The 24,793-nt window shown below is 40.8% G+C and overlaps 1 protein-coding gene across 1 annotated transcript in view; it reads right to left on the bottom strand.

Moving 5' to 3' along the window:
• Nucleotides 1-2,724: 2,724 nt before the first annotated feature.
• The window catches only part of sec23ip (SEC23 interacting protein), a 127,471-nt gene continuing 105,402 nt past the window's right edge, over nucleotides 2,725-24,793 (bottom strand). The window contains exons 18-19 of the mRNA XM_078223330.1: nucleotides 16,013-16,132; nucleotides 2,725-6,307 (exon numbers count right to left, since the gene is read on the bottom strand). Of these exons, the coding sequence (XP_078079456.1) occupies nucleotides 16,051-16,132 (82 nt within the window). The 3' untranslated portion in view covers nucleotides 2,725-6,307; nucleotides 16,013-16,050. The remainder of the gene's footprint in view (nucleotides 6,308-16,012; nucleotides 16,133-24,793) is intronic.

The following is a 24,793-nucleotide window of genomic DNA, read 5'->3' as shown; positions in this document are numbered from 1 at the left end:
CAACTTGCAGCCTTTGACCTTATCAGTCTCTCCTGTGTCATCCAGCTGCCTGAGGCGACATTCACCTGGTTGCTGATAATATCTATCCAATTGAAAACAGAGAAGCACTTGCAATGGTTTCTCTTTCTGCTCCCATACTGTTACCTCTGGTGTCTGCCAAGGTTCGATCCTGGGTTCCCCCTCCAATTTCTCATTTACATACTGTTCCTCGGCGACATCATCTGAAAACATATAATGTTTCATATGTATACTGCTGGCACCACCGCTACCGCTCCAACACCTCTCTTAACCCTTCCCCTGTCTCTAACTTGACAGTCTACTCATCCAATAATGAATTCTAGATAAGCAAACATTTGCACCAACTAAATATCTGTATGACCAAAGCTATTGTCTTTGGTCCCTGCCACAATCTTTACTTCATTGCCACCAACCACCATTCTTCTCCCTGGCAACTGAGGTTTAACCAGATTGTTTACAATCTCAATGTTGTATTTGACTTGCGTTTCTGACCATAGATCTGCTTCATCACCAAAACCGACCTACTTACACCTCTAACTTCGCCATCCGATTCTGCCTCAACTCATATTTGTGAAACCTTTCTCCATGCTTTTGTTACCTCTCTACTTAACAATTCTAATGCACTTCTGACTGATTTCCCATTTTCCACCCTCCAGAAACTTCTCATCCAAAACTCTGCTCCCTGCACCCTAACTCTCACCATATCCAGTTCACACATCACCCCCTGCGTTTGCTTACAGACATTGGCTCAATCTTAAAATTCACATCTTGCTTTCAAATTCTTCCATAGCTTTGTCCCTCCCTACCTCCACAATCTCCTCCAGTCCAAGAAACCACTCTTTGGCAATGCGGATGCATACATTCCCCTGTAACTCTTGATGCCAGGGAGGAACCCACAAAAGATCTCGTGTATCCAAGATTTGATCGTTCCATCATTGGTGGCTGTGCCTTCAGCTGTTTCAACCCCAAGTTCTGGAATTGCCACCCTAAACCACTCAATCTCTTTCTTCAAGGTGTTTTTTAAAACCTACTTTTTGACCAAGCTTTTGGTCACCTGTAAAATTAGCTTATTTGCAGATTTAGAGCAATGATGTGTGGAGCATGTTGGTAACAAGGCAGTAATAATATTTTCTGGAATATACAAATGTGATTATAGTTCCATTAATTTTTGTTTCCTTTGAAAAGCAAGTTTCTGGTTTTGAACTTACTATGTTCAGAAAGTTGTCCTTGCCTACAACAATGGCATTCGGTGTCAAGGAAATGGTAGGTGAACTGCTTCCAGCAATGTCAATCCTCAAATTATTTGTGTTGTGCGAATATATTACCAAATTTGTCCTCAGCAGTTGCGAGTAAACACGCTCGGTTCCAATTGGTAGAAATGCACAGCAGGTCAATCAGGCCCATGTGAGAAAGAAAGCTTGGAATTTTGGGAATGATCCTAAAAAAAAGGCCAAACAGTTCATTAATTTTAGATGCCAATTGGCCTGTTATACATTTGCAGGGTTTTTTATTTTCTTTCCTGTCCATGTGCTAAACTCAAAAGGTGAGGTGAGAGTTACTGCCTTGACATCAAGGAGCCCTAGCAAAACTGGAGTCAATAGGAATCAGGGGAAAACTCTCTGCTAGTTAGGGTCATACCTGGCACACCACCGGCTGTGGTTGTTGGAAGTTAATCATCTCATTTCCATGACATCACCGCAAGACTTCCTTAGGGTAGTGTCTTGGGCCCAAGCATCTTCAGCTGCTTCATCAATGACCTTCCTTCCATCAAAAGGTCAAAAGCTGACGGTTGCACAATGTTCAGCACCATTTATGATTTCTCAAATATTGAAACAGTGTACGTCCAAGGGCAGCAAGCTCTGGACAATATCCAGGCTTGGACTAACAAGTGGGCAGTAACATTCACACAACACAAGTGCCAGGCAATGATCATCTCCAACAAAACAAAATCTAAATATCACTCCTTCACATTCACTATTGCTGAATTGTCATTATCAACATCCTGCAGGTAACCATAAAACAGAAACTGAACTAGACTATCCAGTAGAAATACTGTGGCTACAAGTGGTCAGAAGCTAAATATCCAGCAAGTAACTCATCTCCTGACTCCCCAAATCTATCATCTACAAGGCACAAGTCAGGAGTGTAATGGAATACTCTCCACTTGCCTGGATGAGTGCAGCTCCAACAAAGCTTGACACCATCCAGGACAGAGGAGCCGCTTGATTGGCACCCCACCAACAAACATTCACTCCCTCCACCAACTCTGTGGCAGCTGTGTGTTATCTCCAAGGTGCTCTGCAGGAAGTCACCACGCCACTTTAGACGACACTTCCCAGACACACGATGGCCACCATCTAAAATGACAAGGGCAGCAGACACATGGGAACACTAAGGCCAGGAAGTTCCCCTGCAAACCACCCACCATTCTGACTTACATTGCTGTTCCTTCACGGTCACCTGAGTCAAAATCCTGGAATTCCCGCACCGAGGGTGCACCTAAACCACATGGACTGCAGCCGTTTAAAAAGGCAGCTCACCATCACCTTCTCAAGGGCAATAGGGATGGGCAATAAATACTGGCCTAGCCAGCAACAGCCACATTGCAAGAATGAATTTTTAAACATGTAGCTTGGCAATAAAAGTTGAGGCCTACCACTTAATTCAGGAGTATAACGTGCCCCAAAAAACTGTCCATATTCCAAATGATTTCAGGTGTGTTTATAAAAACATTGCACGTTATTAGGAAACAATTTTCTAAGTACAAAAGGAGGCAAAGAATCCATATTTATTTTACAATTACAATAAATTACATCAGAGGCTGGTTAACAGAAGTTACTGCAGCAGTTTCACTGTTGTTGTTTAGGCAGTGTTTGCACTTTTAATCCTTAACATATGTCAAGATATGCCAGGTACCACCTTCCCCATGTTCTTTTATATGTCAATCCCTACGTGCCGGACTTTCAAAAGCTGACCACCATTTTTTCATTTTATGGGGAGGAAGGCAGAGTTGGAAGGTGCATACAAGATCTCCTAATATGCAAATGTCATGGCATGTATATCCACTTCTACTTCATTAGCTATTTTGTACTTTGCATAATGTTGCCAAGAATGCTGCATCCATGAAGCTGCTTAAAGTCATCAGGTAACTTTCATTTCTGAAAATAACATTAAAAGGTTACTAGATGTAATGGGGATGAAATTGGTGACTTTTTAAAAAATAAAATCTGAATGAAGCTAACCAATTGCCATTTAATAGCAAAGCCTTTGAGGGAGAAAAGGTGGCAGAGGCAAACGTGTGAGGAATGGGCTTGAAGAAAGCACAGGAACCTACAAGAGGTTGACGCTCTGTGATAAGCCATTAAGTGGCAATGCTGGCGTTGAACTGGGGTGGGTAAGATGACTTGAACCTGGACTTTAACCTGGTGGTGTGAGACTTCTTATTAAGCCATTAATTTCAAGTAGGTTGAACAGCCTTTTTTGGGAGGTGGGTGGAAAAAGCCTGTGTGGTGAAGGGATGTTTTTGTAAAGCTATGGTTATGGATTTGATTCTTCAGTGCTGGTTCACTAGAAGGAAGATTACGAACACAAAGGTGCGCAGAGATGACAGAATTTTACATTCCGATAGCAATTTTACAGCAGGAGAATAACTCATCTGTGGCACACAGGGTGAAAATATAGCAGCACAGCACAATGAAAAAATATGATTGGTTTTAGACCAAGAGAATTCTTTTTCTTTTTGGCCAATTTGTTTTCTAAAGCTCCCAGCAAAGAACTGACTGCAGCCTTAACGTGAAATTTACCTGCAGAAGCAAAGTAAAATACTTCAACTTGCTTTACCTCCAGAACTGACAGTCCTAATAGCTCGATAAGCAAAACGCATGACTTGAATACCGAACAGGCAAAAGAAATTCACACAGGAATACAACTAAGCCTTGATATGTCAAACTCTAAATCAAGGGCTGTTCTATCATTACGATTCCAGTCAAAAGATTATCCAAGCTCCACAAATGGTGATAGCTGTCATTTATACTTCCAAATGTCATATATTCTTTCAGGCTGAAGACGCTTGGCATTGAACTGAGAATTGTAAATCAGTTAAATGGTAAATACTAAGAAAAAAATAGTTTCTACAATGCCTACAATCTAATGTTGACCCGAGACAAGAAAATCTTTGACCGGATTTATTCCCAATTTGGCTAAAATCAGAAAAGTTCTTCCTGTTCTGAGAACTTCATTATTTAAGCTAATTGCCAGATTTTCAGTGAGGCTGTCTTCGTTCTTAAAGTGAGGTTTTGTTATTTCCAACAAATACACCAAGGGCATCACAAGGAAATGTTTTTTAAAATGTTTCAGTAGAAATCATGCAGTTCTTATTTTCCCGTTACTTTGCACAATCACTTCTTTGAATTTCAGATGGTAAAGCAGTATAAAATAATTCGAGACACATCAGGCTCCAAAATCCTGAATACAAGGCTCTTACAGCTTTACTGACTTCCTCCTTTCTTCTTAAAAAGTATGCATCATTGACAAAAAATAAAATAACTATACCAATTATATGCCATGTTTAACTGTGACCTTTAACTTGCAGGCTGTGATAAATGCAACACAATTGTCTGTACATTCACAAAACAAAAACACCATGTCCAGGTTTAGATACAGGCACGAGAACAGAGTGAAATGGACAGGAAAAGATAGATGTGCTGCCAAAGTGAACGGCCGTTGTTTGCATTTTGGTATGGAGCCACAACTTGGTTCCCAGGACCTTTCAGAACACGTCCCAAAAGTGAAGCTTTATCCAACAGAATATATTGTAAGCACAGTGCAGCATACTGCTTGACTGTCTGAAGAAACGCTTATCTACATTTTTCCAGAGTTTGGCAAAAAGGCTACATTCAAAATTTCAGGATCATCTGGACATAACACTGCCAGGGCTTTGGAGCACAAGCAGCCAGTGACTGACATGGACGGAGAAAAGAGGGAATTTAGGATGGCCATAGCCAGGAACAAGGGAAGAAAGAGGTAACTGAAAGATTTCTCCATGGGCCTGGGATTTACTTACCCAGTTGATTGGTTATATTACCCATACCGTAAGGTAAACAACTGCGGGCTACTTTAATGACATAATAATGAACTGGCACGTTCTGTCTGCTCAGGTCTAATAACAAAATGCCATTCCAAAATAACAACAATCATCAGTGAGTTCCATAGCATTGATCACAATATAAGTTCTTTATTTCATTACAATTCTGTGCATTTGGTATCATTGGCCAATTTTGTCATTGGCCCGACAGGTCATCACCAAAGCTTATAAAACCCAAAAACCATATGGCAGCATTAGCAGCATGGTTTGAAGCGGCTATTTATTTGGATTTTATGGAAGGTGAAAACTGAGCAAAGTCCACTTGAAATCTTTCTATGTGGGGATGAAACTACATTTGTCAGTCTGACAATTGCTGCAATTTTGTCACAATGTATATCATATTCCAGAAGAAACCTCACTGTCACCATCTGGGGTGCATCCAAAAAGAGGGAACTGATCTTTTCTTGGCAAGGAGTGGGGATCCAACGTACATTATAGTTGACAAGAAGTTGTTTTCCTAGCATGAAATTTCATTTTTCTTTTGCAGTGAGGAGTGCAGTACATACAAGGCATGCCTCTTGAATTCACAGTGTGCAATCAATTTAGACATTAGAATATTCACTATTTATATAAGCCAGAAAACAATTAATAAAAATTAAAATAATTTGCAAGTTAACAAATGAAATATATATTTAAAAATGCATTACATTTGGCAGGAGCATGGGTGGCCTAATTCAAGATGCACCCTTGTAAACCCTAATCATTCACTTATCTGAAGCAGGCCACTGCAGATTAAGTGAATGAACTCTACAGTGGATGGAATGAGTTAACAGGGACAAGACGACAGAATAATGTACATTTCATCAGTTCCACCAGGCAAGCTAGTATCCTGAAAACAATGCATCAGTGATCTTCAGAGACTAATGAATAGTTTAGTTAGCAAATAAATCAGAACAGAAGCTTTCTTAAAGGATCAGTTGCACTGCTTCATTAATTTAGCACAAGACACTTCTGAACTGGTGACAATCAAGTTATAGCTTCCCAACGTAAGAAATGTTTCTTTCGAGTCAGTTGTTTGTATTGTTGAATAATTCCAGACTGTATAAATACTGTTGTCCCAGTAGGAAGGTAAAAGATACAACTACTGATCTCACTTGGAGGTCTAAAATCACTGTGTTCAGCAGAGCTGATGGTGTATTAGATGACCTGTCCAAAAAAAAACAGCAGTTTAAAAAAAATTCAACTTGGAATACAAAACAGTGCTCTAATTAAGTGTTCATGCACAGGGATGGACCAGAAGCCATCAAACTGAATGGAACAAAGAATTCCTACGTTGGACAGTAGTACAGTCATGTAATGTAATTGCTGATAGCTAGTTTTACAATTAAACTATTTATGCTATTAGATTATCATTTTCTGTAACAAATCAGTCAAATACAAAATATTAAAGAAATAAGCCGGAATAATGGTATTTTTACATTAAAATCAATAGCAGTCCCATTATCTGGATGCAGGAACCATGGAGCTGATAGATTCATTTAGGTATGATTAGAGTCAAAATTGTAAATGATCATCAATGTCAGTTTAAGCTGTCCAGATATCTGCAGTTAAAGATGTTAAAATTATAAAAGCTACACCAGATGAATCCTTTGTAGCCGCACAAAGTTGCAGTAGTGTTATGCTGGACAAGTAGTGCTGAAAACTGTTCACAATGCAAGTACCAATGAAATCTTTAGATTGAAGGATGCAAGTAAACAGGTGAACAAGTAACATTGCAATTCCCATCACTAAATGAACCTGTGAAAAGGTTGCTTCCAAGGATAAATTTATTGGAGACGGACAGCCATGTTGTTTTAGTCACTTGTAACTACCAGGGCTTTCAGGTGAGGTGGTGTGGGCAAACAAGAACAGGGCTCCCGGAAAATGGCAGTATTCAAGGGAGAGAATCTGCTATACTAGGGAATAAAAAAAAGTGTGAACTGGTACACTCAAAACACATCAGCTCCAGTGTTGCAGCAAAGTAGTTTGTCAGATTGAGACCAGTGATCACACTCTCTGCTGAAGCTAAACCTTCAGGATCTGGAGGCATCATGTCTAAATTACAGGTGTCAGATCACAACGTAAATATGTTATTCTGTGGCTTCAGTTCCAAACTGACAGGTAGCATGAGGCTAACCCTATGTTTTGAAATAAGGCAGGTACAAACTTAAATTTAAACTGTATGACTGATTGAAAATTCAAGGATTTTTAAAGAATTGTTCCCCAATAGTCCTATGCATGTTTTGTAACATTATCACACACAATAGTTTCAACCGTAAACACTCATTTAAACCAAGATAGACCGGTATAGTTGCTCATTAGCTCTCCAAACTCAAAAGCAGAATTGCAAACCATTCTCTCTCAGTTGGCCTAATATAGTTGAATGCAACAAAAGAACATTGAAGCTATCCAAGGAGGTAATTAATGAACTGCGCCTAAGTGGGAGTTATAACATGGGCTTTGGTTTAGCTTAAATCACAGTAGGGAGAAAGGATAGGTCTATAATTCTGTCATTTAGATAAGGGAGTCGGTTCTAACGGTATAAATCAGGAGTTGGCAATCCAATCTAAACAAGCATGAGTGAAAAAGCACTCGCATGCTAATAAAGAGCTGCAGACATATGCCATAACAAGAAGTATGCTGCCAGTGGCTTTGAGAATGACAATTACCCTGAATTTCTTTGCCACTGGCTCTTTGTGGTCATTATGTATGGGGGAAGAAAGAGAGAGACATTCTTCCTTGTTTGTCTTTATCTGACTGTTTGCAACTTTACTACAAAAAATAATATACAATGACTTTCCCTCTCATCCATCTTGGAGGTGAGTTCAAAGGCATTAAGCCATAGCATGGTGTCCAAAAATCTCCAGTAAGCTTTACTTTGAAAATGGTCCAGTTTGTACCAACACAAGCAGATTTTCCATTGCACTGAATGCTCCCTTCCGTCTGTTCAACTATCCCCATAAAACTGCTTTCGGTTACCACTGGGTGTGAATGAGGATTGGAAAGTGTGGCTGATTTTATCCCTCATGCAATGGGCACTGAAGTCAACTCTAGTTTCCAACAAACATTGTGTCCGAGTTCAACTGACCCAAATGCGACTTGGAACCAAGCATGCAATTTTCTGGATCTGCATGGCCAACAAATCACAAACCAATTGGGGGATTTACATCATAAGCAAGTGTATGCTCTATAGTCATGATTAATGTTAAATAATTCCACAGGTATTCCAAAATTGGAGATTCCCCACAGCATGCCTGGAGTCACTTACTAATTAATATATAATTCCTGTAATACAGTTTTTGACAAGTTGTGTTCAACTTTATTAAAATCTCTGCAGAGACTGATAGCAGTTTAAAGAGAAATTTGAACCATTTGAACCTTTGGCAGGAACTTGCGTGTGGAATTTTTGAACTCTGTCAAGTCTTTGTTCTGCAGTTCTGGTTGACCAGGAAACTCTCCTTACCACCTGGCCACAGGTACATTGGGAAAATTTACAGGGTGATAATCTATCTGTTTAACATAGAACATAGAAAGCCACAGCACAAACAGGCCCTTCGGTCCACAAGTTGCGCTGATCATATCCCTACCTCTAGGCCTATCTATAGCCCTCAATCCCATTAAATCCCATGTACTCATCCAGAAGTCTCTTAAAAGACCCCAACGAGTTTGCCTCCACCACCACCGACGTCAGCCGATTCCACTCACCCACCACCCTCTGAGTGAAAAACTTACCCCTGACATCTCCTCTGTACCTACCCCCCAGCACCTTAAACCTGTGTCCTCTCGTAGCAACCATTTCAGCCCTTGGAAATAGCCTCTGAGAGTCTACCCTATCCAGACCTCTCAACATCTTGTAAACCTCTATCAGGTCACCTCTCATCCTTCGTCTCTCCAGGGAGAAGAGACCAAGCTCCCTCAACCTATCCTCATAAGGCATGCCCCCCAATCCAGGCAACATCCTTGTAAATCTCCTCTGCACCCTTTCAATGGCTTCAACATCTTTCCTGTAATGAGGTGACCAGAACTGCGTGCAGTACTCCAAGTGGGGTCTAACCAGGGTCCTATAAAGCTGTAGCATTATCTCCCGACTCCTAAACTCAATCCCTCGATTAATGAAGGCTAGTACGCCGTACGCCTTCTTGACCGCATCCTCCACCTGCGAGGCCGATTTAAGAGTCCTATGGACCCGGACCCCAAGGTCCTTCTGATCCTCTACACTGCTAAGAATGGTACCCTTCATATTATACTGCTGCTTCATCCCATTGGATCTGCCAAAATGGATCACTACACACTTATCCGGGTTGAAGTCCATCTGCCACTTCTCCGCCCAGTCTTGCATTCTATCTATGTCTCGCTGCAACTTCTGACATCCCTCCAAACTATCCACAACACCACCTACCTTGGTGTCGTCAGCAAACTTACCAACCCATCCCTCCACTTCCTCATCCAGGTCATTTATGAAAATGACAAACAGCAAGGGTCCCAGAACAGATCCCTGGGGCACTCCACTGGTCACTGACCTCCATGCAGAGAAAGACCCCTCCACAGCCACTCTCTGCCTTCTGCAGGCAAGCCAGTTCTGGATCCACAAGGCAACAGCCCCTTGGATCCCATGCCCTCTCACTTTCTCAAGAAGTCTTGCATGGGGGACCTTATCGAACGCCTTGCTGAAGTCCATATAGACCACATCCACCGCTCTTCCTTCGTCAATGTGTTTGGTCACATTTTCAAAGAACTCAACCAGGCTCGTAAGGCACGACCTGCCCTTGACAAAGCCGTGCTGACTACTTTTGATCATACTAAACTTCTCTAGATGATCATAAATCCTGTCTCTCAGGATCCTCTCCATCAACTTACCAACCACTGAGGTTAGACTCACCGGTCGGTAATTTCCCGGGCTGTCCCTGTTCCCTTTCTTGAATATAGGGACCACATCTGCAATCCTCCAATCCTCCGGAACCTCTCCCGTCTCCATCGACGATGCAAAGATCATCGCCAAAGGCTCCGCAATCTCCTCCCTCGCCTCCCACAGTAACCTGGGGTACATCCCATCCGGTCCCGGCGACTTACCAACCTTGATGCCATTCAATAGTTCCAACACATCCTCTTTCTTTATGTCCACATGCTCGATCCTTTCTGTCCACCGCAAACCAGCAGTACAACCACCCAGATCCCTTTCCATCGTGAATACCGAGGTAAAGTATTCATTAAGCACCTCCGCCATTTCTAACGGTTCCGCACAAACTTTTCCCCCTTCACCTTTTAAGGGTCCTATGCCTTCACATCTCATCCTTTTACTCTTGACATATTTGTAGAAAGCCTTGGGATTCTCCTTAATCTTACCCGCCAAGGTCTTCTCATGACCCCTTCTCGCTCTCCTAATTTCCTTCTTAAGCTCCTTCCTACATCCCGTATACTCCTCTAAATCCTTAACACCTCCTAGCTCTCTGAACTTTCTGTACGCCTCTCTTTTCTTATTCACCAGGTTCATCACAACCTTCGTGCACCACGGTTCCCGTACCCTACCAACACCCCCCTGTCTCATCGGAACGTTGTCATGCAGAGCTCCAGACAAACATTCCTTGAAAATCCTCCACTTTCCTTCGGTACTTTTCCCCAAGAATGCCTCCTTCCAATTTACCCGTCTAATTTCCTCCCTGATGACACTGTATTTCCCTTTACTCCAGAGAAACACTTTCCTAGCCTGCCTGATCCTATCTCTTTCCAATGCTATCATGAAGGAGATAGAATTATGATCGCTATCCCCAAGATGCTCACCCACCGAGAGATCCTCCACCTGTCCAGGTTCATTAGCCAGCACCAGATCAAGTACAGCCTCTCCTCTAGTAGGCTTATCCACATACTGTGTCAGGAAACTCTCCTGGACACACCTAACAAACTCCTCTCCATCCAAACCCCTAGCCCTAGGGATATTCCAATCTATGTTTGGGAAATTAAAATCTCCCATCACGACAACTCTGTTATTCCTACATCTCTCCAGGATCTGTTTCCCCATCTGCTCCTCAACATCTCTGTTACTATTGGGCGGCCTATAGAAAACACCCAGCAAAGTTACCGACCCCTTCCTGTTCCTAACCTCCACCCACAGAGACTCCGTAGTCAATCCCTCCACGGCGTCCACCTTCTCTACAGCCGTGACACTATCCCTGATCAACAGTGCCACTCCCCCCCCTCTCTTGCCTCCCTCCCTGTCCTTCCTGAAACATCTAAAACCCGGCACCTGAAGCACCCAGTCCTGTCCCTGAGACATCCAAGTCTCCGTAATGGCCACCACATCACAATTCGAAGCAGCAATCCACGCTCTAAGCTCATCCACTTTATTCACTACACTCCTGGCATTAAAATAGACACATCTCAGACCTTCAGCCTGAGCACTTCCCTTCTCCATCACTCGTCTAACCTCCCTCTTACCCTGTCTACATTCCTTATCTATTTGCGAGCTAACCTCCTCGCTCTCAGTCCCCTCATTTCGATTCCCTCCCCCCAACCTTTCTAGTTTAAAGTCTCTCCAGTAGCCTTAGCCAACCTTCCCGCCAGGATATTGGTCCCCCTGGGATTCAAGTGCCACCCGTCTTTTTTAAACAGGTCACACCTGCCCCTAAAGAGGTCCCAATGACCCAAGTACCCAAATCCTTGTCCCTTGCTCCAGTCCCTCAGCCACGCATTCATTCTCCACCGATTCCTGTTCTCACTCTCCCGCGGCACAGGCAGCAATCCCGAGATTACTACCTTTGCATTCCTCTTTCTCAGCTGTCTACCTAACTCCCTATATGGGCCATGTTATGACTGCACCTTCTATGGCCAACAAGTTCTGGGATGGGACTTGAACCTGGAGTGTTTGGAGCTAAAGTAGGGAAGCTACCACTGCACCAGAGGACCTCCTAAAAGTAATTATATTGCATAAATAGCTAAAGACAAAACACTATTAAACACTATATTCTTTTCATAGGAAATATATACTTAAACAGTTGAACGAAGTTTGCTACTTTCCACTTTTATTGACAACCGAAACCCCCCATTTTGTAGTGTTATTCAGTCCCTTAAGTAGACATTCACTTCTGGAACCAATCCAAAGTGTTTCGTAGCTCCCAGGGTTTAACATCTGTCCCTTTCCTTTCCTGATGTGGAGATGCCGGCGTTAGACTGGGGTAAACACAGTAAGAAGTCTCACAACACCAGGTTAAAGTCCAACAGGTTCATTTGGTAGCAAAAGCCACTAGCTTTTGGAATGCTGCTCCTTCATCAGGTGAGTGGGAGTTCTAGTCACAAACAGGGCGTATAAAGACACAAACTCAATTTACAAAATAATGGTTGGAATGCGAGTCTTTACAGGTAATCAAGTCTTAAAGGTACAATGTGAGTGTTGTAGAGCTGGTGTACGAGGTGGTTGAGGAGTGTGAGAAAGGTGCGACGGCAAAGTCTCACATTGTCTGTACCTTTAAGACTTGATTACCTGTAAAGACTCGCATTCCAACCATTATTTAGTAAATTGAGTTTGTGTCTTTATATGCCCTGTTTGAGAATAGAACTCCCACTCACCTGACGAAGGAGCAGCAAGCGCTCCGAACGCTAGTGGCTTTTGCTACCAAATAAACCTGTTGGACTTTAACTTGGTGTTGTGAGACTTCTTACTGTCTTTTCCTTTCCCAACATTGTCGTCCACCATGAGAGTTTTCCCTGGGAATTTTTTGTTTACCTTCAGCTGGGCACATTCTCCAGCTGTGTTTTAACTCCTCACGAATTGCATTTTCAAACTGGGCATGAGCTCCCACCCGTATTCCGCTTGTAGAACAATAGTGTCAGGATTTTCTCCTGCTTAAGGTCCAGGCCTAGTCTCTATCATCTTGTTCTCTTTCTCCCAATCGACTGCAGACCACTCAAAACCAAAACTACAACTACCCCTCTGTGATATCTCTGGGCTTATACGGAGGTTTTTAAATTAACCTCAAAATAACATCCTCTACCTTCTTCTCCATGCCACAGGAAACACACTAGCCCTGTTTCCCTGTGTGGAAATGATAATTAATTAATTCTAATTACCATCATCATCTACCTTAGAAGCAAAGGGACAGGGTCCATCACAACTATTTATGACTTGATACTGATAATACCTTTCTGGGTTTTAGGAGACTTAGGATCTTCTCATTGTGGACTTGAAAACATCTGCTCCTGTCCCCAGGTGTTAACATTGGGCACCCCTCTTTCAATAACAAAGTGACTCTCCTTTTGATCTAACAACTAAACCAGCTAGCTCTAATGAAGAGTCAGCCAGACTTGAAATGTTAAGCTCTGTTTTCTCTCCACAGATGCTGTCAGATGTGCTGAGATTTTCCAGGATTTTCTGTTTTTGTTGCAGCCACGTTTACTATCAGACTCGAACAAAGGTTACAAAAAACCATTTGTTATAAAGCAAAAGATATAGTCCTAAAACATTATAATAATGTGCTGGAATATAACATAATATTTATTAAAAAGACTAAGTAGTATAAAAACAGAAAGTGCTAGAAAAAGTCATCAGATCTGGCAGCATCTGTGGATAGAGAAATAGAGTTAACAGCTCGAGTCCAAAACTATATAGTGCCATTTACAACCTTAAGTCCCTAACTGCTTTACAGACAATTAAGTACTTTTGAAAGTGTGATCATTGTTATAAACCGACAGTCACTTAGAAACATGGAAAATAGGAGTCGGGGGAGGCAAATTGGACCTTCGAGCCTGTTCCGCCATTCATTTTGATGAATCATCCAACTCAATAGCCTGATCCCACCTCCCCCCATACCCTTTGATCCCCTTCACCTCAAGTGCTATATCTAACTGTTTCTTGAAAGCATTCAATGTTTTGGCCTGAACTACTTTCTCTGGTAGTGAATCCCATAGGCTGACCACTCTCTGGGTAAAGAAATTTCTCCTCGTCTGTCCTAAATGGTCTACCCTGTATCCTCAGACTGTGACCCCTGGTTCTGGATGCTCCCATTATTGGGAACATCACTTCATTATATTCTACCGACAGAAACCGTCAACGTTTTTTAACTTTTTAAAGATGTGACTATTGGTTTAATTACCAAATCTATACAATGCAATCAGTATTTCAAACACAGGAACTAATTCATTAGAATTTTGGAACACTGACTGATCGATTTATTCTGATTAACTGGAGTTTCATTTATTCTGTCTGCAATGGCCTGTCAAGGAAGGCAAGATCATTAATTAAAATGAATGAATTGAACTTTCCTCTTGCCAAAGCTCAACACCTGTTTAGATGTCAGCTTTGGCTCAGTGACAGTATTCTTGCCTTGGAATCAGAAGGTCATAGGTTTAAGAATGTATGCTCACATTTCAATGCAGTACTGAGGACTTTCAGATGGTACGGAAGATCCAGGTCTTGTCTGCCCTCTCAGACTGATGTTAAACTATGCCTGGGATTGTTTGAAAAGCAACAGGGGATTTCTCCTATTATAAGGTGAAATATTTATCCATTAACTAACCTTACCAAATTATCTAGTCATTCATCTCATTGCTGTTGCAGGAACTTTGATCTATGTAAATTGGCTGCTGCATCTCCTTGCTACAATGATTATACTTCAAAAGTACCTCATTAGCTGTGCTGCTTTGGACATCTTGAGAACATGAAAAGCACAGTATGAATGCAAATGCCTTTTTTTAAAACCTTCAATACAAATTTACACAAAAAATAGTTCTATCAAAGCAAACTAATGAAGTTGTTATGATTCCATTAATCTTCAATGTAGCATTTGTTTCAGGATACTTCAAACCTTTCATTATTCCTTACTGTTATATTTATTTTATAAGTACAATGCTAGGCATCCAAGAAGCAATTTCAAAGAAAAGTACTAAAGAGAGATGGGCATTCAGCCCAACTAGCTCAGCCTTCCTCACAGAACTGCTACAACAGAGAAGCCATTTGGCCCATCATGTCTCCACTGGCTCTCCAAATGACACTAAATAAATTCTCCCACCTTCTCCCCATAACTCTGCACATTCTTCCATTTTAGATAAGTCGAATTTCCTTTTAAAAGCTTCAATTGAATCTGTCTCCATAACAATCTCTGGCAGTACATTCCAGACCGTAACTATTCACTACGTGAACAAGATTTTTCTCATATCTCTTTTCTTCTTTTGCCAATTACTTTAAGTCTATGCCCTTGTGTTCTTGCTCCATTCATAAGTAGGAACAATTTCACCCTATCTCCTCTGTACAGGCGCTTCATGATTCTGAATACCTCTGTTAAGTCCCCATCTCAGCTTTCTTTTCTGTATGGAAAACACTCAACTTCTCCAATCTTTCTCCAGAACAGCAATTCCTCATCGCAGGCACCATTCCCATGAATCTTTTCTACACTCTCTCCAAATCTTTCACATCCTTCCTAAACTGCGATGCACAGAACTGGACACAATACTCTGGTTGAAGCTGAACTAGTGTCTTCTATAAATTCAATATAACCTTCTTGCTCTTTTCCACTATGCCCTTATTAATACAGCCTATGATACTGTATGCTTGATTAACTGATCTTTCAACTTGTCCTGTCACGTTCAATGACTTATGCACCTTCTTCTCCTGCACCCCTTTTAAAGTTACTATTGTTCCATATCACAACACAAAATTGCAACTTGAATGACACAATGGTGTTGCTTCCATTATCTGCTGTGGATGACTTCAGGTATTAATCACTCGGTGTAAAGAAATGCTTTCTGATGTCAGTCCTGAACTTATTCAGAAATAAAATCCAAGTTATTGGCACCCAGGAATTATTGGGTTCAAATTCAAATATTGATTTTGATCATCAAAAGAAAACATGCAAAGAGAACATTAAATAATGAGCCAAAGCTTACCAATATTACTGAGGTAAATACAGCACAGCCTACGGCTATCAATGCTGTGGCTGTTCAGGGCTAATGTCCATTGATTTGTAAATCTCTTTAAGAAACAGCAAAGCAGTGTCTTCTGATTCCCTATTGAAGTTAAGGATACAATATTAGCAGCAAGTAAGAGCATTTGACAAAGATAATACATAAAGGGTGAAGAGTGCATTTCAGCAGAATCCAGTGATAAGTGTTTCCATGGTAATATGGCTTCATTTTCCTGATCATTCTGTATTATTCATTTTTATGATTATAGATGATCATTTGAAAATCAGGAACAATTTAAGCACCAGCTCTAACGAGGCACAAACAACGTTGAAATGGGAGAAACATTATTCACTGACGCTAACGCAAAACATGATTTATCCAGGCTTACATGTTCTGAAGTTTAATCATTAAACATTAGTAACGTCCCTCATCTCCATGTGAAGTTACATAAGCCCACGTGCACTCAATCTCACGCAATGTGATTTCAATGCTGAAGAAACTTGGAAAAATAAAATGTCCTCACAAGAAGTCAGGAATAAATACTTTGTGAAGGACGCAACAGAGAAGGTCCCTGGTTTTGACCTCCTACAAAGCTCATCGGCATCCCTAAACTATTCATAAACTTTAGGGCAGAAGTTGATATGTGATGCACAAATGGAAAATTGAAAACTCTAATGTGAGCAACAGTGGTCACTCAGAACAGACTATAGAACACACAATGACTCAATGCCCGATTCAAATACAGAGGTATTATGGCTATATACACTGCCACTCCTGATGTCATATCCTGGCCGACTATCTAGATGTAAAATTATAGTTGTTGATTTATACACAGCCAGACAGAAGAAGAAAAGTTTGGAGGATTAGAAGAGACATATTTGCCTTACTTTCAAGGTACATTTTATTGGAGAAACTAAAAATTAGATACATGAGCAGACTGTATATTTTTCAAAGATCAACACTATTTCAATTTCTATTGTGGTTGTGCTTTCTGGCTATGTTTTCTGCTAATTTACGCACACTGGAAATAATACAACTGTAACAAAGAAAATTATTGAAATTTAGCTGGTTAATCTCCTTCAAGGATTCAGTTGCTAAATGTACCAGGAGAGTAGCATTGATTTATTTCTTATGTCACAACAGTGACCGCACATTAAATAAAAACAAATTGGTTGTGAAGAACTTTGGGACATCCCAAGACTGTGAAAAGTGCTATATAAATGCAAGATTTTCACATCTAATGTAAAGTTAAAGTTTAAAGTTTATTTATTAGTCACAAGTAGGCTTACATTAACACTGCAATGAAGCTACTGTGAAAATCCCCTAGTCGCCACACTCCGACGTCTGTTCGGGTACACTGAGGGAGAATTTAGCATGGTCAGTGCACATAACCAGCACATCTTTCGGACTGTGGGAAGAAACCTGAGCACCCGGAGGAAACCCACGCAGACACGGGGAGAACATGTGACTGAAGCCAGGAATTGAACATGGGTCCCTGGCGCTGTGAGGCAGCATTGCTAACCACTATGCCACCATGCCGCCCTATGTACAGAGCTATATAAGGATCATGAAAATCCCAGATACCCTTGAGAAATTCACTCTTTTTGCTAAAGTAGCAGATTGAGTTTGGGAACTTGCAGGAGAAGACTGCAATCCCAGGACTGCCATTCAATGATCATGAACCAAAGAGCCTTGTTGGAAAATGAATACACTGTTAGGATATGATCATGAAAATTATGACTTGCAGCCTTAAAGGAGCCAGTGGAAACTCATCACGTGGAATGCCCAAAACTTTTTATTCTGAGGATGTCAGTATAATGAATAGCTGCTGTATGAAAGCAAAAAAAACAAGATTGAGGGAAACACATGGAAATGAAACAAAATGGGAGAGCAGAGATTATGATCTGAAATTCCAGAAGGCTGTAAAGTGCCAAATCAAAAGCTGAAATGCTTGTCGAGCTTCATTGGAACACTGCAGTAGGATGAGGACAGAGATATTAGCATGAGGGGAAGCCACCAGAAGCTCGGAGTCATGCTTCCGGGCTGAAAGGAGATGTTTCACAAAGCTGTCACCCAATCTCAGCTTGGTTTCCCCAGTGTAGAGAAGACTGCATTGTGAGCAGTGAATACAGCAAACTAAATTGAGAGAACTACGTGCAAGTCATTGCTTCACCTGGAAGGGGTGTTTGAGGCTTTCGATGGGGAGAAGGGAGTAAAAAAACATTTGCTACATTTCCTGTGTTTGTGAGGGGAGGGGATGGCATGTTGGGGGTGATAGAGGGGTGGACCAGGGTGTCGCGGTGGGAACAGTCCCTTTGGAATGCTAATGAGGGGGGAAAGATGTGTTTGTGGTGGCATCATGCTGGAGGTGGTGAAGTATTGGAGCTATTGACCAGCCTCCATATTCAATGGATCATCCCCCGCCATTGCCTCAACTAAAAATGGGTAAACCCAATTAAGGTTAAAAAACTATATTATGGAAGTTAGCATCAACACCAGGTCCATCTAGTTTGGAATTTCAGCCAGTTGTTTATGCCAAACACTCCTTCGCTAGTGCAAACCAACGTGGTAACAGGAGACCTGATTATTAACATAATACAGGCTACACTATGTACTAACTCAGCTGGGTAGCTAGTTTTTTATTCCATTTTTCCTATTGCAAGCATGGCAATTTAAACAGATATGCTGTGAAGTTGGGCTTTAATGGCACAAAACAACAGCATAACTAATTCATGTTGTTATAGTAATACCGTTGCAGACTGAATCAGATATTTAATGCATCTATTAATAAGAATACACCAGTTTTTCTAAAATATTATTCTCGCGATAGGACTTCACTCCCCTCAGTGCATAACAATGCTTTCCTAATAGACATCAAATAGTTTCACCCAGAACTGCTCCACTACGATAGGTGAGAATAATGGGGAGGTACACACCCACACAATCCCCGAAGAGCTACAGTATTTTTTGATAGACATGCTGACTTTCATCTACAACAGTTCTATTTGGCTCGATACTATTTACCCAAAAGGAGGGGAAAAACATGGCAGCTAGATCAGAAAGGAAACTATAAACCTGAAGGAGAATGTTCAAACTGAGAAAATTAATTAGGAAGAAAACAAAAAACAAAAATATTTATGCTAAGATGTTACAATCTCAGGTTACGGACACAACATCCTATTATACTGTACCATTCAAAACACTTTCCATTTTACTTATAGTATTATCAGTAGCTTTTTAATATTCTGAAGTCTGAAACGGGACATTTGGATAGCTATGTTTGGCTGTCCATTTTTCTTGTGGATAGGAACTTTTATTTCAAACCTTGCTCAAAAAGACCTGCCTTGACTAAGAAAAGCACGTAGCACCAAGTATACCATAGAATCCCTACAGTGCAGAAAGAGGCTATTTGGCCCTCTATGTCTAGGATAGTTGGTACAATGCATATTGGGTATTCAATTTAGCTGAAGTATTCCTGAGTGGAATGTAAGCTTCCCAGATATTTACTGCATACTAAACACACTGAAGTTCTCCAAGGCAAATCCATACTTCCTATGAACAGGATAGAGACCTTCTCAATAAACCGGAGGTCTCTCCAAATTGATGTGGCTTCAAGCTGTTCCAGTATTTATGTGGATCATAGAATCCCTACAGTCAGCAGGAGGCCATTCTGCCCATCAAGTCTGCACCAACTCTGAGAGAGCATCCCACCCACATATTTACCCTGTTAATCCCCCAACCTATACATCTTGGGGCACTAAGTGTCAATTTTAGCATGGTCAATCCACTAAACTGCACATCCTTGGACTGTGGAAGGAAACCAGAGAACCTGGAGGAAACCCACGCAGACACGGGAAAAATGTTCAAACTCCACACAGACCCATCACCCAAGGCTGGAATCGAAACCGGGTCCCTGGTGCTGTGAGGCAGCAGTGCTAACCACTGTGCCACCCACGCTGCAATGAACTTGTTAAATGACCTTTTCAATGCTGCCTCCTCAATGTAGTCCAGGATGAGGTATTATACAAAGCAGACTGGGCAAATATTGCCTGAGCACAAGAAATGCATGATTCCAAGGGGGCAGTTTCCTTAGATTTTGACTGGACGGAAGGGGGTAGAGGAGGAAGGCACAAAGCTTATCCATCTATTGAAAAAAAAAATCACTTGAAATAAACTCTCCCTTCTATACCTTTCTTTTCCGTCATGAAATTATTGTTTGTACGCAGAGATAAAATGAATAACAATACTGATCATTCAAGTGTAAAAGATCTTCATAGATCAGGTTAAGAGTATCAGATATTTTCATACACAGTATAACTGGGTGATCCATTGTTGCCCTGGATTTGTTCTCTATGCACAAACTGAAAATGCCAGTTTAATGCCAGTAAAACAACTCCCTGCTTTTAACAACTTCAGAAGAATACCATGTACTATTTGAGCCTATTTAATCTGGCTGATCTGAAAACCCTCAAAAAAATTCAATCTTTCAGAAATCATGCTTCATCATTCCCCATCACAGTAAAATCTGTCTGCCTCCAATGATCCAATTTTATATCTTAAGAAAGCAGTTGTGGAAGAAAAACATCATTACTTTTACCCTTTTATTCTGTTCCTTACTAGCAAATGTGCCATTTGGAGCTGTGCTTCAATTAGGAGGCAATGATTATCTAATCCCTTTTATACAGTAAGTCAGTTAATATGAAGAAGTGCAATACATTGATTAACCTTCGGGGGAATAAACAAGTAACTGCCTTGTCTCATCATTTATTTATATTTAATAGGCCATAATTTATTGCAATGTTTTGCAAGATGGGAATACAGTTCAGCCTGGGATATTGTTAATGAAAGTGTTCTGAATTATTCATTTTTAAATTAGGCCATGAAGTATAACTTAAGAGTATGAGTATTGGTGGTTGCTCTGCATTGTGAAATAAGTACAACAACGTATTTGCTGCTTATTTCCAATTCTAAAATTTTTAGTGACAATATCCAAAGAGTTAATTTGAAAGAACTAATGTTTATTTATTGGTGTCACAAGTAACACTATAATTAAGTTACTGTGAAAATCCCCAAACTGTAGGCAAATCAAACTAATTCAACAGAGGAAGTAAGCATGAGTATCTCAAATGGTCGCATCGCATTTCATTGCTACTTAACTCCCCCTACTGAGCTAATCTCAGAAAAAATACGTACTAAAATCTGCACTATTTTTGCAAAACTGTTGTGTGCAGAAATTAAACTATTTAATCACTCCCACGATTAAAGGAGGATAGAATGCATTAGAATAGCATTCTGCTGCTTAACAAACATTGGCCGAGCTTCTTCTCTTGAAAACCAGGATCTTGTACCAGAGTAAGCTGATAGCCTTTAACTACAGAATCAATACCCACCATACAGTTTTTACTAAAAGTTACCAATTTTACTTTGTTCAATGCCAAAGATTAAAATTATTTTGATGCTGCATTGTAGTTGTCAGTTACATATGTGCATTTGAAGTTCACGAACCAATCAGCTCTGAAGTCTTCCCTTGAGCACAATGTCGGACCATCAATAAATACATCGCTGAAATATGTAAATACAATGTAAATTCTATTCATGTAGAAATACTATTTTAATATTTTTGATACATCAAGAGCAATAATTCAAGGAAAAAAGGCATTTTTACTTTTTAACAGAATATACCAGCAGGACGATTTCTAACTATTCCCTTGAAATTGAATCTTAATATTAATAGCTTTTAATAATGCTTTCAACCATCACTGCCTTACCAAAACCTTAAAGGTAGGGAACAGAAAAACTGTCTAAAGGCAGTGTCCTCAGCCTTAGGAAGTAAATATTCCACAACATCAATGCATCTCAAGTCAAGTTTACCTTTGAAAACAAGGTTGCCACCTAAAGCCTATAAAGTTGTGACAAGATAAAAGTCTATCAAAATTTTCCATATGCTTGCCATGTGCTTTACAGGAGAGAGAGGCGAGCAATGGAAAATCGTTGGGATACTCACTCTGCATTTCTATTTATCAACTGAAATAGCATTTACTCTGCTGTACAGGCCTATGAGCCATCTTTTCATTGCAGTCCCTGCAAGATCCTTCAAAGTCTAAGAGGGTGGAGAAAATACTGAAGAAACCGGTCACTTCTAAAAATTCTAAAATTCACTATCAGACCAAATAGATCAAACACCTATTTAAAGTATCTAACGTGGAAAACATAATGAGACAGATTTGAGGCCAATTTGTAAACATCAAGCCAGGTAAAAACTGTTGTGCATCTTGGAACATACTTCCCAAAAGATTTCCCAAAAGATCTACCAGTCGAATTAATACACTTATTTTTATTTATTATTAGTCACACGTAGGCTTACATTAACACTGCAATGAAGTTACTGTGAAAATTGCCTAGTCACCACATTACGGTGCCTGTTCGGGTACATTGTGGGAGAATTTAGCATGGCCAATGCGCCGAACCAGCACATCTTTGGACTACTGTATACTTTAATAGGTTTCATAAACTAGAGCCAATTCAAAGCATTCAGCCATTTAAGAAAGCAGCTCATTCATTCATTAAAATTTCCACAATCAGAATGGTCAAATATTTCAGAAATTGCTTAATAATTAGAACATTTTTGATATTACATGAATAACATTATTTCATCAAATTAAGTTTCAATGGGAGGCGATAGCTGAGTCACTTTCCCGTGGTCAGTTATGTTATTTAAAATATCTCATGCTTCATTCAAACTTCCATATCCTATCTTCAGGTTGAATTTTTTTAAAGTTTATTTAACATTGTTTGAAGGCAACATTTGCAATCATTCGTATTTATTATAGTAAATACTGTAGGAAGCTCCCCAGCTTTGGTACAAATGCTATTCTTGAAAGTCAAGGTAGTGTCATATTCAATGCAATTCTAATATATAGGGCCTTAGAATATCTCGACAACCCTAATTCTCTCAAACATCCCACCTAGAAGATGCTCAATTTCACCACACCCAAATCACAATCCAGCACCATTCATTTCAGCCTTGTGGATTAACCATAACAAAGGAAATTGAAGACATGAAGTCATGTGATGGCATCCTAACCAGTGAAAAGATTACATTCTGCTCTGTGGACGTCCAAGAGATTGGTCAAAAAAAACATCCAGAGGTGCAGTAATGGAGAACACCATGTGCTTCATCTGGCTACTCAAGTTTCCTTGGCCTTGTACCACAACGAGAGAAGGTCGACACCTCTTACAAGCGAGCGAGCTGCATTGTTCCTTACCTTCACTCAGCTCTCACTTGTGGCTCCAAGCAGTTGTTAGCAGACAACAATGGCCGCATCCCAGTAAACTGTTTTGACAGACGGTCCAAACCAGGTGAAGGTAGCACTTGGGTCTCCTACCCATTTTGTAGGAGATGCCACTGTGCACTAATGGTGGAGGGAATTAAAGTTTAAGGTGTTGGGTGGGATTTTGCTCAAGTGGATTGCTATGGCTATGATGGTGTCGAGTTCTCAAGTGTTAATGGATCTATATTCATCTGGGTGAGTGGAGAGTATTCCATCAAACTCCTGTCCTTGTACATAGTGGATTGGCTTCGGAGAGCCAGAGATGAATTACTTGCCAAAATTCACAGCCTCTAACCTGTTCTTATAGCCACTGTATTCACATGGCTAGTCCAATTAAGTTTCTCATCAGTGGTAACCCTTAACTTGATTATGGGGCGGGGGGAGGGGGGGGGGGGGAGGGGGTGGTTGTCAGCAATGGTAATATCATTGAATGTCATGGGGAAATAGTTAAGATTTTCTCTTGCTGAATGTGGTCATTGGTTGGCACTTGTGTTGTGTAAATGTTACTTGTCACTTACTGGTCAGTCTTCAAGCAATTCAATTCACTCCACATTATGTCAAGAAATGGCTAGAGGCACTCAATAAAACCAAGGCTTACAACATCCTGGCTGTAACACTGAAGACTTGTGCTCCAGAACTAGCTACAACCCAAGCCAAGCTGTTAAAGTAGTTTCAACATTGGCATCTACACGATAATGTGCAAAATTTCTCAGATATGTCCTGCTCACACAAAGCAGGACAACACAAGACTGCATGCATGCTAAACAGTAGAAGCAGCATGTTATAGAGTTAAGTGATCACAGGACCAACAGATCAGATCAAAGCTTTGCAGTCCTGCCACACAGATGAGAAAGCGTCAAAAACATCCTCATCCTCAATGATAGGGAAGTCCAGCACATTAGTGCAAAAGACGATGCTGAAATATTTGCAACTATCAGCCAGAAATGCTAAGTGAATAATTCATCTCGCTCTCTTCCTGAAGTCCTACCATCGCAGACGGCGAGAACAAGGGCAGCAGATGCATAGGAACACCATCACTTGCAAGTTCCATTCTAAGTCAAACACCATTGTGACTTGAAATTAAGTTGCCATTCCTTCATTGTCCCTGGGTCCAAAACTTGGAACTCTCTCCCTGACAGCACTGTCAGTGCACCAACATAGCTTGCAGTGGCTCAAGGCAGCTTACTACCACCCTCGCAGGGCAATTTGGGATGGGCAACAAATGGTGGCTTTGCCAGCGACATTCACAACCCAAAAAAGATGCAAAAACAATCATGTTTGGATGGTGGGAAGAGAATGCGGATGTCCAATCTGCTCCCTAATATTCTGTAAATTGGCTGTGATGTGTTTAAAGTAAAGGGTTTGTATGCATGGTTCCAGTAATGGCCTAGATTCATGTACTGCATGAAGGACGCCTATATCTAGTTCATCA

Source organism: Mustelus asterias, chromosome 11 (assembly GCF_964213995.1).
Source record: "Mustelus asterias chromosome 11, sMusAst1.hap1.1, whole genome shotgun sequence".
NCBI lineage: Eukaryota > Metazoa > Chordata > Chondrichthyes > Carcharhiniformes > Triakidae > Mustelus > Mustelus asterias.
This window is presented reverse-complemented; position numbering and strand designations above follow the sequence as displayed.